This window comes from Micromys minutus (assembly GCF_963924665.1).
Source record: "Micromys minutus genome assembly, chromosome: 1".
Lineage (NCBI taxonomy): Eukaryota > Metazoa > Chordata > Mammalia > Rodentia > Muridae > Micromys > Micromys minutus.
The window spans coordinates 96,635,737-96,651,442 of NC_137969.1; the positions used below are offsets into that span (position 1 = coordinate 96,635,737).

Consider the following 15,706-nt stretch of genomic DNA (forward strand, 5'->3'; position numbering starts at 1 on the left):
CTGAAACCAGTTTCCAGGATCACAAATTTCATTCAGTTGTACAGATACAGGCAGTATCTGTACATTGTTCTTTTGAAAGGCAGTAATTTGTAGCATTGAATACAGGATTTTCTCTGGCCATCTGGTTACACTGTACATAAATTTAAACTTCAGTGCTTAATTAAAAAAAGATTTATTTATTTATTTATTTATTTATTTACTTACTTACTTACTTATTTATGTCTGCGAGTACACTGTTGCCGTCTTCAGACACACCAGAAGAGGGCATCGGATCCCATTACAGATGGCTGTGAGCCACCATGTGGTTGCTGGGAGTTGAACTCAGGACCTCTGGAAGAGCAGCCAGTGCTCGTAACTGCCAAGCCATCTCTCCAGCTCTAGTTTTTAATTTTTAACACCCCTCCCCACTGGTCCTGACACAGTTGCACACTGCCAAGCACACCACAAACCCCTTATACCGCCGAACAACCACCTCCACACGCGGTTTGTTCCCAATTTAAGAACGCAGAACACAGCCTGACGGTGGGGGCCAGCACCTTTAATCCCAGCCCTCGGTGGCAGAGGCAGGCAGATCACTTGAGTTCCAGACCAGCCTGGTCTACACAGAGAAACCCCGTCTCTAAAACGAAGAATTCGGGATGCACCACGGGTGAGGAGCTCGGAAGCAGAGTGCACTGGGAACCACAGGCGTGAAAAGAATACTTCATTTGAGGGCTTCCATGACCGCAGCAGCGATCTCCGGGAGACCTTTGTCCACACTGATCTGGATGAAGTTTTCGGGTGCTGATGGGGGTTCCAGAATACTGAACTGGGACTGCAGTAACTCGGGCGGCATAAAGTGTCCTTTTCTTTGGAGCAGGCGTCCATAAATGACGTCAAATGACCCGCAGAGGTAGACCACCAGGAGCTTCCGGCCAGCCAGCTTTTCCTCCTTTGCCGAGTCATCACCTTTCCGGGGCTGGTCACTTCCGCCCCAGATCAAGATGTCTCTGTACATTTTCTTCAGAGCTGAACAGGCCAGAACGACAGGCTGTCCCAAAGCCACGTCTCTGTTTTCAAAATATAAGAAAACACATAACCCCCGCTCCCCACGAAAGGATGAGGGCTGAAGAATGAATTGTCAGTTATAGTTAATAGCCCGTCTCTGCCAATGGAAAATGTTGGAAAAAAGAAAGAAAATGGAGATTAAGCAGTGGGCGCTAAGCAATCTTAAACAGAGGGTCTCTCATCCGTTAACTGAATAGTCTTGGGCTCAGTTCCTCACCTGTAAAATGGGCCCATCCAGAGCTGTCCCAAGGACAGAAGTTGGCTGGGTACCTGGTATGCCCAAGCGCTAAGTGTCTGTCTCCACCCCGTGGATGCGTCCAGTTGTGGTTTCAGAAGCGATTTTTAAATTACTGGATTATAGTCCGGGCAGGTATGACGTCATACCTTAATAAAATGTCGTGCAAGCTGCAAAGCCATGGGATCCTGTCCTGAAATTAGAACAGACTCAAAGTGGCTTTCCCAGGGCTGCCTATACACCACAGTCACAAACAGTCAGTTTCAAAAAGATCTTAGTGGTTATGAGAACTGGGCATGAACGGGCTGGGGTGGGGAGGTGGGCAGGCCATAGGCCTACAACCACAGAAACATTCTCTTGGTTCTGGTGTCGATGGCTCACTTCAGAACGCTATAAATTCCCTTACGGTACCGGGCCTCCCACTGGTGCAGACGTCCTCCCTGTCTTTTAAGATTTATGTATTTATTACATATGAGTGCACTGCTGCTGTCTTCAGACACACAGAACAGGGCATCAGATCTCATTACAGATGGCTGTGAGCCACCATGTGGTTGCTGGGATTTGAACTCAGGACCTCTGGAAAAGCAGCCAGTGCTTCTAACCACTGAGCCATCTCTGCCTTTAACGCTCACACACCTCTTTCAGTGGCTGATCTATTCTTTCAATGCGTCTGATCAGAACCTACAGCTAAACACTTGGTCTGCAGCTGAGTTCTACCCCAGCCTGAATTAATTAATGTCTTAACGCACCATTTGAATTTGTCTCCCCAAAATGACTCTGGTTTACCACATTCAAGCATGAAAAATTAGAACGATGTTACTTTTATTGTAAACCTTTTAATTTTAACTTCTCGGATATATATTTTATATAAAAATGTTTTTTTTTCCTTTTTACATTTTGTTTTATTTGATGTGAGTGTTTTGCCTGAGGTGCTCACTGAGGCCAGAAGAAGGTTGGGGATAGGTGCTGGGAACAGGACCCCAAAACTGTGCAGGAGCAGCTAGAGCTCTTAAGCACTGAGTCGTCTCTCCAGCCGCTCAGGTGCCTTGTCTAAATCATTAAGGCAGGAGTGAGCACAGCAGTGCCCAGGAAAGCACCATGCAGGAGGAGCTGAGGGCTCAGCATCTTGTTCCCTAGGCAACAGAAAACTGGCTTCCAGGTAGCTAGGATGAGGGTCTTAAAGACCACGCCCACAATAACACGCCTACTCCAACAAAGCCACACCCCTAATCGTGCCACGGCCTGGGCCAAGCATATTCAAACCATCACATCTAAAAAGCTCAGAGTTTTGGTAGATTTATCAAAACCTTCAGCTCAACAGGGAAAGTGCGGCCTCTGAGTAGGCTGCCCCAAGGAGTGGCCTAGGAGCTGAGATATTAAGATGTACGTGGGTCACTCATGAAGGAGAAAATACGTTCCAGAGAGTAGATGGACTGTGGACACAAAAGCCCTATGAGGAGGAACACGGTCAGGGGAGGGACCAAGGGTCTGAGTGGCTCGGATGGAGATGGAGGCGGGCGGGACCAAGGGTCTGAGTGGCTAGGATGAAGATGGAGGCGGGCGGGACCAAGGGTCTGAGTGGCTCGGATGGAGATGGAGGTGGGCGGGACCAAGGGTCTGAGTGGCTCGGATGAAGATGGAGGAATACCTGACATTTCTAAGAGACTCAACAACAACCTTGAGACCAGTTACTCGCCGGGAGAGTTTCAGATACGGTGGCATGGTGTGGTGGTTTGGGTTTGAGTGAGAATGACCCCCATAGGCTCGGATGTTTGAATCCTCGGTTTCCCGGTTGATGAAAGTTTTGGGGAAGGATTAAGAGGCGTGGCCTCGTGTGTCCCTGGGCACAGGAGTTGCAGTTTCGGAAGAATTGTGCGTTCCGAGTGAGCTCGCTGCCTCCTGCCTCAGATCGATAAGTAAAATCTCAGCTGTTTATGCTGCCATGCCAAGCTCCACCCTCGTGGACTCCAATCCTCTGAAACCAGAAGCCCAGCTAATGCTTTTTTCTGATACGATGCCTTGATTAGGCTTTATAGCACAACGGGAAGGTTAGACACGCGGCCACATTAGAGTATGTACCATCACTGTGCTCCTGGAGTGGAATTCACCAGAACTTGGTGGTGTGAGGGAGGTGAAAAGACCGGGGAGGTGCTAACTTCCTTATACAGGCACAAGGGAGCCTCTGCCCACTCAAGGACTGCAGATTAAAATCCTGAAAAATGCTGTGGCAGGCTGCATCCGGGGAGGGCAGAGGTGGTTCATTCCTGGGGCTGAATTCAGGTTCAGGAGTTAGTTCAGGTTCTAGGCTAAGGGACGTGGAGGCGTCTTACAGCGATATTGGACTCTCATAGCCAAGTTTACCTGGTCGTTCAGTGGCACCCCTTTCTCCATCTTTCTCCGATTCTCCTCGGAGTGGTAATCATCGGCATCATAGAATTTCCATCCCAGCTTTAGGATCAAAAGGAAAGAGATACGTAGCGTCAGCAAGATGGCCCTTGTGATAGTCCCTGGGAGCTTCCTGGCTGGCAGGTGTAGACGGCACTGGTCTGAGGCTGCCCCTCTCTCACTGATAACTCTGATGTATCACTACCAGGAAGAAACCTGGATCGCCATGTTGAGGGATCTGTACAGACATAAGCCAGAGGAAAGGGAGGAAGCCATGGAGGAGAACACAGTGGGTAAGGGGAGTTACCTTGGAGGCCAGCAGCGCACCCAGAGTGGATCTGTGGAGAGAACACAGGTGATGATATTTCTGCCCAACATCTGTATGTACCAGCTGTCCTGAGAGAGTGCCCGAGAGATGCACAGCTGGTGCTAAGATGCAGGCCCCTCCTAAAGCAAACATGCCCTTAGCCATGGAGTCTAGAGACAGCCTTCTGTGTCCTTAGGAATACCAACAAAGGGCTGGAGAGGTGGTTCATGGGTTAAGAGCACTGACTGTTCTTCCAGAGGTCCTGAGTTCAATTCCCAGCAACCACATGGTGGCTCACAACCACCTGTAACTCTTCTGGTGTGTCTGAAGACTGTGACTGTGTGCTCATGTGAACAAAATAAATAATTTTAAAAGAAAAGAAAAACAATTCCCACCCCCACATAACCCAGTGTAAGCCCCCCCCCCCCAACAACCAGTGTTTTGTAGTTTTGTGGTAGATGTAAAAAGTGGAGGCAGGAAAGTGGACAGTTGGTTCTAGGCTGGTTGGATAGCACATGGAGATGCTGACTGAAAATCCCAAAAATAGCTGGGTGTGCTGGCTGCACGCCTTTAATCACGGCAATAGGAAGCAAAAACAGGTGCATCTCTGAGTTTGAGGCCAACTTGGTCTACAATGTGAGTTCAGGACAGCCAGGATTCTGTTACACAGAGAAGCCCTGCCATGAAAAACCAAACCAAATAACCTAAAACAACGAGAGAGAGAGAAAATATTTTAGTCCCTACTATATAAATGTTTATATTTCGGGAGAGCACACTGCATGAAGAAACTGGCACTTTTTATCAAAGACTCAAGACAGAGGGTTGGGTTTTTGTTTTTTAATACTGTTAATTTTGTTTTGTGTTGGCCAGCTACTCCTTGGCATGGGGCCTGCCCTGAAGTGTGGTTGATATATCCAACGAGAGGGGTTTAATAAAAAGTTTAAATGCCAGCACACTGCGAAAAGTTCGGGGGCCGTGAACACCTCAGAGCCCTGTTAGCTGCCAGATCCACGCAAAGCTGGGGAGGTGGCTCAGCAGTTAGAGCACTGGCTGCTCTTGCAGGGTCTCCCAGAACCCTCAGGGCAGTTTGCAACCGGCTGTAGGAAACTCCCATTGCACGGACTCTGGTGCCCTCTTCTGGTCACCTTGTACACTGCACCCGTGGCACTCGGACAAACAGGCAGGCAGAACTCCGGAGACATAAGAGACACACCAGCAGGAGCAGAGATGGATCTCGTGTCATCAGCACACTCCTCCATCTCTCCAGCACACTCCCCCTTAGTGTTTCTCCCTGCAATATCTGTCACTCAACTGACTTCTTATTCAGTGCCTCCATCGAGTCCCCAGCCCCTGAACTCTGTTTCCAAATACCAGTTTCACTCCATCAGAAAACAAACACCGGTAATGCTCTCAGACTCGTCCTTCCGGTCTCTGCCTCAACGAGAATCTGAGCACTGACTATGAGGTTGCGGTTCTGGGTGGAAGAGAGAGGGCTTCTGGGCAGAGACTGTGAACACAAAGGACGGGGGTTTCCCAATTGGACAACACAGCGGGGTATTTGCCTCTGGGGTTGGTTTGTTCATTCTGTGGTGCTGGGGTTGAAACTCCGGCAAGACAATCAAACACTCCACCACCGAATTACAACTACGGTTCTAGGTCTATCAAACCAAACGCTTCTGAACTGCCCAGCGCTGGGCAGAGAAGAAACTGCACATCTCGCAGAGCGCTGGCAGCACCTTTCCTATGAGCATTCCAGCCTAAGCAGGAACACGATTAAGGCCGCTCTTCGCCTTCCAAGATCTGTTTGGAAGAATCCAGAAACGCACCTAGGAGGGAGGCCATTTGCCCAAGCAAAGCTTTGTAAAGACCCGGGGCGAGGTTTGCCCTCTTGGTTTGGGGTTCGCACCCTCCCACCTTTGTTCTGCAAGATGCCACCGGATTTGTAAGGCTGAAGGCTGAGAAGGGTCGCTAGTCACGGTCTACAGGGCCTCTGCGTTTTATCCGTGGAGACCCCGGGAAGCTGCCAGTGGGGCAGGACAGCCAATCCTCGGCAAGGGTTGGCAAAAGCCTGGCTCCCAGGGCTCAGGTCCCCCCACAGCCTCCCAGCTCCCGGCCGCCCGCCGCCCCCACGACCTACTTCCCGGAGCCGCTCACACCCATCACCAGCAGCACCCCGGGTGCCTCCATGTCCCCGCTGCCCGGTCCTCAGCGCCCGCTTCCGGGACAGGTTCCGCCCCGCCCTGACGCCACACGCCACGCCCCCGCTGCTCCTGCTCTGACCGCCGGGTGGTGCAGCCAGAGGCGCCTGCTGGCGTTGATCTAGTCCTGCAGCGAGGAAGCCACCGGGACGCAGGGGCAGTGGTAGAAAGACAATTTACTAATAAAGACAGCAAAGGACAGGAGTGGGCCGGGGATATCTCTCTCTACTCTTTTTCCTCTCTGTGTCTCTGTCTGTCTGTCTCTCTGTCCCTCCCCCCCACTCCTTTCCTCTCTCTCCTCAGCCCACAGACCCCACCAGGCTCTGGAAGCCAGTTCCTCTGACTCCCGGTCCACCTGTACAAACATCAGTGGCTGTCGTCTGCCGGACGTGGGGTTCTCCCTAAAACCAGCGGGGCGATCAATGCTCACACACACGAGGCTTCACTGACTCTCCCTGAAGAAGCCCGCGAGGCCGGCCCAGGAAGGACCCCCATCCAGGACAGGGACAGGTTGCTCTTTCCGGCAGGGGCTTGTGTCAGTGACATGAGAAATGGCACCTGCGGCTCTCGGGAATGTTGGCAGTGAAGACAGGTGTGACACGCGAGCTGGAAGTGGGCTGCAGTCCACGTGGACTTCCTCCTGAGAAACAGCAGCACAGTCTGGGCTTCTGAGCTCTCCCTTAGTCCACAGGCTTCACCCACAGCGACCACCATCCAGAGCCGCTCTAGGGACAATGTGAAGAAGCAGAAGGTACTGGAGAAGTGTGGATGTGTCACCCGAAGCAAAGCTTTGTCAGTCTGAAAGGTCACAGACTTCCGAACAAGTTTCTTTTCGTTCATTTAAAAACAAAAATTATTTAATGTATGTGAGTCCACTGCAGCAGTCTTCAGACGTACCAGAAGAGGATATTGGATCCCATTACAGATGGCTGTGAGCCACCATGTGGTTGCTGGGAATTGAACTCAGGACCTCTGGAAGAGCAGCCAGTGCTTTTATCCTCTGAGCCATCTCTCCAGCCCTTGTTCAGTTTTTAAAATGGTGTGTGTGTGTGTGTGTGTGTGTGTGTGTGTGTGTGTGTGTGTGTGTGTGTCTGCTGTCTGCATGCGTGTGTATGCACCACACGTGGGCTTGCTCAAGCCTCAGAATGCCAGAAAAGGGCATGGATCTCTAGGAGTTACCGAGGGTTACAAGCCACCCAGATCAATCCTCAGCGGGAGCAGCAAGTGCTCTTAACCCCTGAACCGTCTCTCCAGCCCCTTTAAAATGATTTTTATGTGGATGCGTAGTTTTACTTTTAATATATATATTTATTTCATGGTGTGATTCTTGGATCATATGGTACCTCTAGATTTGAGAAAATACCAAAATGTTTCCCACATTGGCTGTGCCATTTATGCCCACACCAATCAATGTGTGGGCTCTCTTGGTTCTCTGCTTCACCACCAGCATTTGTGGCTGTAGGTTTTCACCCGAACCATCCTGACCGGCTCGTCTTAAAACAAGAACTTTACTTATGTATGTGAGCATTTCGCCTGCATGTACGCATATACCACATACATGCTAGCCTTGCAGAAGCCATGGGGGTGGGGCGCTGGATCTTAGGAAACTGGAGTTATAGATGACTGTGAGCTGCCATGTGGGTGCTAGGATTCAACCCTGGGGCTTCTGCAGGAGCAGCCAGTGCTCTTAACTACTGAGACATTACATCCCCATCCTTCATTCCTGAGACTTCTAAGACAAGACATTCTCTTATTCTACCTCAATGGCTGCTCTTTCTTAACCCCTATGTGTCTATTTTCTCTTCCTCATCCTCTTCCACCTCCACTTCATCTTTCTCCTTCCTCCTCTACTTCCTCTTCCTCCTCCTCCACTTTCTCCTCCTCTTTCTCCTCCACTTCCTCTGCCTCCTCCTTTTCCTTCTCCACTTTCTCCACCTTCAATTCTTCTTCTTCCACTTTGTCCTCCTCTTCCTTCTCTTCCTCCTTTTGTTTTACTCAGTTTCTAAATATTGGAGTGACTTTGTCTTGAGACAGCTTCTCTATTACAGGGTCTTACTATGTGATGTTACTATGCATAAATTTCTTCCCTGCACAGATCTTTATCCCTGATCTCAGTATAGCCATCTGCTTACTTAACTCTTAGTTTGTCTGAGATTGGAGACTTAACGTCGACAAAACAGAGTCCATAAGAATGCCTGTCTCCTCCCTCGGCCTTCCAAATTTCAGCCAATGACCCTGTTTTCTGCATGGCCAGTCAGCTGAGCCTCCTGTGAGCTTCTCTTGACTCTGCTTCTGTCTTCAACCCTGATCATGACCATCAGAAGATTCCTTTTAGCCCTGCCCCTCACCCCGCTGCCTTTGGAGCCATCATTGCTTTTCATGCCTACCACAAGCTTGGTCCTCAGCATCATCTTCTCCCTGTGCCACTGAAGGAGACCATCAGATGGCCTCACTTCTGCACAGATGCACAGAGAAACCCTTCATTAAAAAAGTTAAATGTCTGTATTAATTATGTGGTTACTCATGCATGCAATTAATTATTTAATTATTAAAACATTAAATATTCATTTTATTTTTTAAAAATATTTGTTTATTATATATAACTACACTGTCTCTGTCTTCAGACACACCAGAAGAGGGCATCAGATCTCATTACAGATGGCTGTGAGCCACCATGTGGTTGCTGGGAATTGAACTCAGGACCACTGAGAGAGCAGTGAGTGGTCTTAACCACCGAGCCATCTCTCCAGCCCTAAATATTTATTGTAATTATGTGTATGTATGTGGGTTTGAGTGAGGCTCTGTACACAGGAGTGCAGATGCATGTATAGACCAGCAGAGAGCGCTGGAGTTCCTGAAGCTGCAGTTCCCCCAACTGCGGCTCCTGCTGTGCTTTGTGCTCTGAATTCTTTTCTTTGCCAGGAAAACAAAAAGAGGAGCCATTAGAGTGTGACAAAGGGAATTTCAATTGTGTCTCATTGTAGAAGTCATAGAAACTTTCAGTTTCATCCACCTACTCGTAAATAAATTTCTTTGTAGATGGTGACTAACAAAAATGGAAGAGGTTGGGGTGGGGGAGAAGGCTCTTCCAGAGGTGAGAGAAGGCTCTTCCAGAGGTCCTGAGCTCAATTCCCAGCAACCACATGGTGGCTCACATCCATCTGTAATGGGATCTGGTGCCCTCTTCTGGCCTGCAAGCGTGCGTGCAGGGAGGACACTGTATACATAATAAATAAATAAATATTTTTGTTTTTAAGTGGAAGAGGTTAGTATTAAGAAGTCTTGCTTCTCTTTTTCCTTCTTTCTCTCTCTCTTCCTCTCTTTGTCTCCATCGTCCTCAATAAACCTCTTCCAAGTGGAAAGGAGAAAAAGTCTTGATCAGATAAGTATTGCGTATGGCTGTTGTGAATTTAAAACCTGCCCCTTCCTTTCTCTTCCACCACTCTTTCTTGTCCTCTCTTCCCCTCCCCTTCCCTCCCTTCTCTTCCCTTCCCTCCTCTCCCCTTCCCTTCCTTCCCCTTCCTTCCCTTTTCCTCTTTTTCCTTTCCCTTTGTCCTTGCCTTGAAATCCAAAAGCCATTAGGTAGAACTTTGTAAAGGAGGCCTGTCATGGGTGAGAGGGAGAGGGTAGCCCAGCATGGGGGGTGGGAGAATCCCTGTGTGATAAGGTGCTCGGTAAAAGAGAAGACGGTAATGTCACAGTATTATTCTTCTTTGTGTCCATTATGATATTTAAAAGGCCACAAAACATTATTCAAGGGAGAGAGAGAAAGGCACCTGTGTGAAGGTCTCAAGCTCAGACAAGCATGACATTTAAAATTGCAAGGAGTTATTTGTGTGGGGGAAGCAGAGTTCATGGGGGGTGGTGGTAATCAAGGGAAAGGCACCTAGCACAGCAGTGCCCGGAAGTGACTTATTAGTCACATGATAATTCACTGCTGTGCCCCTCAAACTGAGTACGAAGGACACAGTATGGCCACAGATTTCTGTTTAACACCACACACGTGATGCTCTTGATCTCAGCAATCCACCCAAGCTTCCCTAAGATCTGTGTCTTTAGGGAGCACATCTCAGAAATTCAGGGGGAGAAAGACAGGCCTGTGTCATATGTATCTGCTTTCAAAATGAGGCATCTGCTCTAGAAACCTCTAAGAGTGATTTATTGGGCTGGAGAGATGGCTCAGTGACTAAGAGTACTGACTGCTCTTCCAGAGGTCCTGAGTTCAACTCCCAGCAACCACACGGTGGCTCACAACCATCTGTAATGGACAGTGCATTCATATAAAATAAAATAAGTAATTCTTTATGAAGATAAAAGAGTGATTTATTAGACAAGGGAAGGCTCTCTGAAGGATCAGGCACTGACTCCTCTGAGTAACCCAGGGATGCAGCTGGTCCTCCCTGTGGGGTAGCCTTGTAGTGCAGAGTGGAAGGTGTCCCTTTTGCCATGGAGTTTCTAGGGCTCAGAAGAAGGTACTGGAGTTTGAAAAGCTGAACAACCACTTCCCTGAAAGTGATCATGAGGTTCCTGACAACGTAACCTGCAGCAACCAGTCAGAACCTACGTGTGGGGAAGTCTTCCTAAGTATTCTGTGTCGAGGGGTACTCGTCAGAGACTGCTCAGACATGGCTTTGAGCCAATAGAAAGTCTTCTTCGTTAGCTGCTTGTGACTATGCTGGTGTTCGGGGTCCCAGGGGTCCCGGTGTAGTGCTGGGTGAGCTTTGAAGCACAAACAAAACCATAGCCTGTTGTCACACTCCAGTGAAGAAACAGTTAGCCAGAAGAGGGACTGCTGATGTCTGTAGATGTGTGTGGAGAGGTGTGAACTGTGGCCCTTGATGACTTAGGTCTTTGTTTTCATTTTGGCAGGTGATTTTGTCTGCATGCTGAGTGTCATGACCTGAATTGTACTTCTGTCCTGGAGTGGGCTGTGCTAAGGTCTGGTAGATAGTCTGCTACATAGTAGATTGTGTAAAGTCTTTGCCTATGGGATGGACACAGTCCCAGGACTGACTGAGGCTAGAGTTCCATTTACATCCAGAAAGGTGGATGTCACAGTCAGGGGGTTTCTATTCCTGTACAAAACATTATCACCAAGAAGCAAGTTGGGAGGAAGAGGTTTATTCAGCTTACACTTCCATATTGCTGTTCATCATCAAACGAAGTCAGGACTGGAACCCAAGCAGGAGCTGATGCAGAGGCCATGGAGGGATGTCACTTACTGGCTTGCTTCCCCTGGCTTGCTCAGCCTGCTTTCTTATAGAACCCAGGTCAATCAGCCCAGGGATGGCACCACCCACAATGGGCTGGGTTCTCTCCCCTTGATCACTAGTTGAGAAAATGCATTACAGCTGGATCTCATGGAGGCATTTCCTCAAGGGAGGCTCCTTTCTCTGTGATAACTCCAGCTTGTGTCAAGTTGACACAAAACCAGCCAGTACGGTGGCTTAAGGTGAGACATGAAATGGGAAAATAATGTACTGCTTTCTTCATTGAGGGCAGAGGGTGACTTGCCTCTCCTCCACCCACATGCTTCTAGCTCTGTGTCTGTCATGGGTGTCTTACACAGAAAAAGACATTTTCCAATAGAATCCAGGGTGTCTTTAATTCTATCTTCCCTGTGAGCAAACAAATGAGGGGGTGGTTGGCAGGTACCCAGAAACCAATGGAGACAAGCCAGACTGTGTCAGAGAGCTTGCTTTCCCTTTCTTCTCTCTAACCCAAAAGCTCGAAAGTGTTAGAATGGAAGAGACAAGCTTGTGTGATATTCAGGAAGTGAAAGGTCCTTTTCCCCATTGACCCTCCTCCCAGCTGAGCAGACACGGCCACAGCAGCAGTGTCACTCCATGGTCTAGCAGCTTCAGCTCCATGCAAAAGCTCATCCAAGTATCTCACTCTGACATAGCCTCTCTCTCTCTCTGAGCCAAGTTTATCTCTGGCTGTCCTGGAACCCACTACATAGACCAAGCTGGCTTTGAACATGCAAAGATATGCTTGCTTCTGCCTCCCTAATACATATATTAGAATATATATATTCTAAATCTTAATTTAAGCCCTGAGAGTTCCACTGTGACACAATGTATATGGGTTTTGGCTACACAAGGATCACGAGGACACACTCAGGCCTGGGATGTGGCTCATAGTAGAACATTTACCTGGCACACACAAGGATCTGGGCTCAGAGAACAGAAGAAAAAGGACAGGGCAGGTGGCCTTTTTCTAAGTGGGTCATTGAACAGTGCACTCAGGAGAGGAGGCAGGCAGAGCTCTGCAAATCTAGGCCAGCCTAGGCTATGTTGTAAGACCTCAGGCTTTTTGTTTGTTTTGTTTTAAAAATAATCTTTAAAATTTTTTTAAAAAATTTATGTGCATTGGTATTTTGCCTTCACGAATATGAGAGGGTGTCAGATCCCTTGGAGCTGGAGTTACAGAAGTGTGAGCTGCCATGTGAATGCTGGGACTTGAACCTGGGTCCTCTAGAAGAGCAGCTGACCATCTCTTCAACCTGTTTTTGATCTTTTAAAGAGAATACAGTAGAGAACCAGTTGGAGTGTGTGTGTGTGTATGTGTGTGTGTGTGTGTGTGTGATGTTGTTGTTGTTCCAAGTCAGGGTTTTTCTGTGTAGCCCTGGCTGTCCTGGAACTCATTCCATAGACCACACTGGTCTCGAACTCAGATGTCTGCCTACCTCTGCCTCCCTGAGTGCTGTGATTGAAGATGTGAGCCACCATGCCCAGCTCTGGATGTTCTTTTTAATTTCATGAACCATCAATGTGGTAGAAATTAGACATCACTGGTCATTAAATGTGTCTATCCATTGGCCACTTAGACAAAGTAATTAATTAAAAAATAATTTATTTGGGGGGGTTTTATAACCTAAGAATTTTCCCATTCTCCTTCCATTTAAAACTGTCTCATACCAGGGCTAGAAAGGCATTTTCCCAGTTAAGAGAACTTGTTGCTATTGTATGGGATCAGGGTTTGGCTCCCAGCAGCCCCATGGTGGCTCACAACCATCTATAGTAATTCCAGGTCCAGGGGCCCTGACAACCTCTGCAGTCAACGGGCATGCACTTAGTGTGTAGACACGCATCAGGCAAAATACTCATAGAAATAATGTTTTAGGGGGGAAGATACAGTATTGAGAGAAAAATAGATTCACACCTTCAAAAAAACAATGAATTATTTTTTAAATTAGAAAAAAGAAATCTTGGATCAAATAAGGGCCAATGATTGTATAAACAACAAATGATGGAGATTAGCAAATTATTAGAAATGAAACTGAATTTGGCATGATTCTAGCCAAAATGCAGGGAACACAGAGCAAGAGAGCAAATGGTTTACCTGCGTGTGAGAAGCCAGCTGACTGTGGACGGCCTGGTGTGCACGGCTCAGCCGAGGCCGGGTGTGCACCGCTCAGCCTAGGCTTCCAACGGAGCATTTCAGTTCTGATTTGAACTTGGAGGACCATAACTGGCTCTGCTCCTGCCACTTAGAATAAAGGGAAGTATAAAGTGACATGTGGCCTTAGTCACAGAGAATAACTAGACTTTTTTTTTTTTAAATAGAAAACCCGAATGTTGTGGTTTTGAAAATGAGGCCATGATGCCCCTGTGTTGGTGGAGGAGATGAGAGTATGAGAGACAGTGTAGCCCGAAGGCATCTCCAAGAGTCCAGGCTGAACGTGGCCAGTAGAATTAGCTGGGCAGTGAGGAGGGAGGAAGAGAGAGAGAGAGAGAGAGAGAGAGAGAGAGAGAGAGAGAGAGAGAGAGAGAAGGAAAAAGAAGAGAGAGAGGGGGAGAGGAACAGGAAGAGGAAGAGAGGGAGGATTTTTGTTTCTGTGTTTGTGTGTTTCTTCCCTAATATTAATGTGCTGCAGGTATGTTGATAAATATCATTTAAAAGTATTTAGATCCCCGCAAGGAAACCGACAGAATCAACTGACCTGGACCCATAGGGGTCCACAGAGACCGAACCGCCGGACAGGAGCCTGCAGGGGACTGACCTGGGCCCTCTGCACAGATGTGACAGTTATGTAGCTGGGTCTTCATGTGGGAAGAGGAAGCAGCGCTGTCTCTGACTCTGTTGCCTGCCTCTGATCCCTGTCCTCTGACTGGGCTGCCTTGTCTACAGTCGGAGAGGATGAACCTAATTCTAAGGCAACCTGACATGCGAAGGTGGGTTGACATCCATGGGAGCTGTCCAGGAGACAGTTATGGTCAGGCCCCGTAGATAGAAAGCCTTTCTGGGCCGTTCAGGATCTAAATTTATTTATTTATTTATTTATTTATTTATTTATTTATTTATTTATTTATTTATATTATATATAAGTATACTGTAGCTGTCTTTAGACACACCAGAAAAGGGCATCAGACTCCATTGCAGATGGTTGTGAGCCACCATGTGGTTGCTGGGAATTGAACTCAGGACCTCTGGAAGAGCAGTGAGTGCTCCTAACCACTGAGCCATCTCTCCAGTCCGTTCATTTATTTCTGTGGTGCCAGAAGACAGAACCTGCATATGATAGACGAGAGCTGTACCACTGAGCTACCCCGCCCCGCCCCACCCCAACTCAGTGTGTGTTTAGAAATGATGGAAATTTGATCAAATCCAGGCATTTCTGTTGTCTGTGTCAGGGGGGAAGATGGGCTTGGCAGTCATTCTCAATATTCCCCATCATCCTTTGCGTGGGTGTCTTTCTGACAGATGCCCCACCAAGATGAAAAAACCCGACTTCAAATTTGCTAGAGGAGATAAATATTCCAAATATTTTCAAGTTTTTGCTGGATTATGTGACTCTAGAAAAAATGAAAGCAGCCGGTGGTGACTGGGCACACCTTTAACCCTAGTATTCGGGAGGCAGAGGCAGGCAGAGTTCTGAGTTTGAGGCCAGCCTGGTATATAGAGTGAGTTCCAGGACAGCCTCGGCGGGGGTGGGGGTGGGGTAGGGTGAAAGAAAAGAAAGAAAAGGCAATTTTTAGGATAATAAAATATATAATTATAAATGAAAGCAATGACATTCAAAACCCCAAGTTAAAGAATTCATAGGTTTTAAGGGATATACACAATCTATAACTCTTTAATGAATTCTCAGGCATGGTCTGGAGAGGTTTCTCAGAGTTAAAAGCACCGGATGCTTTACCAGAGGTAAAGTACCCACCCACATGGTGGCTCACAACCTCCAGTTCCAACTCCAGTGCCAGGCAAAACACCCATGCACATAAAATGAATTAAATCAATTAAAAACCAGAATCTACAGGTGAGTTCCTCACTACCTTAGTCCACAGGCCTTGGAGAAATGCCTGTAAGCCGTGTGGGAAGGTGCCAGTGGACAAGACAAGATCCCCCGGTGTGGCCGGGAGCAGCTCTTCTGTGGATACATAGTAGTTGCCTAGCTCTCCCTAACAGTCTCACAGGCGTGGGCGCTTCAACAATACAACTCTATTTTCTCCCCAACTTGGAGACAGAAGTCTGAGATCCAGCTGTCAGCTAGGTCAGAATCTTCCTCGGTTTCTAGCTGCCTGTCCTTTCTAG

The 15,706-nt window shown here is 47.9% G+C and overlaps 1 protein-coding gene across 2 annotated transcripts; it reads right to left on the reverse strand.

Moving 5' to 3' along the window:
* Positions 1–473: 473 nt before the first annotated feature.
* IDNK (IDNK gluconokinase) lies at positions 474–6,202 on the reverse strand. 2 transcript variants are annotated; one of them, XM_080937208.1, is made up of 5 exons: positions 6,112–6,202; positions 3,975–4,005; positions 3,644–3,730; positions 1,432–1,475; positions 474–1,049 (listed from the first exon to the last, which is right to left on the reverse strand). In XM_080937208.1, exons 1-5 carry the CDS (start codon positions 6,159–6,161, stop codon positions 704–706), a joined length of 558 nt encoding a protein of 185 aa, XP_080793334.1. In that variant the 5' UTR covers positions 6,162–6,202; the 3' UTR covers positions 474–703. The 2 variants fall into 2 exon arrangements, with proteins under 2 accessions (XP_080793334.1, XP_080793335.1); XM_080937209.1 differs by lacking the exon at positions 1,432–1,475 and having other exon boundaries at positions 816–1,049.
* Positions 6,203–15,706: the final 9,504 nt, after the last annotated feature.

Excerpts from the sequence above, each read along its gene's own strand:
- IDNK (XM_080937208.1), bottom strand. The coding sequence starts at position 6,161 with ATGGAGGCACCCGGGGTGCTGCTGGTGATGGGTGTGAGCGGCTCCGGG. Across the intron at positions 1,476-3,643 it reads GGGTGCCACTGAACGACCAG|GACAGGATCCCATGGCTTTG; the intron begins GTAAACTTGGCT and ends TTCTAATTTCAG. Across the intron at positions 1,050-1,431 it reads TTGCACGACATTTTATTAAG|AGACGTGGCTTTGGGACAGC; the intron begins GTATGACGTCAT and ends TTTTGAAAACAG.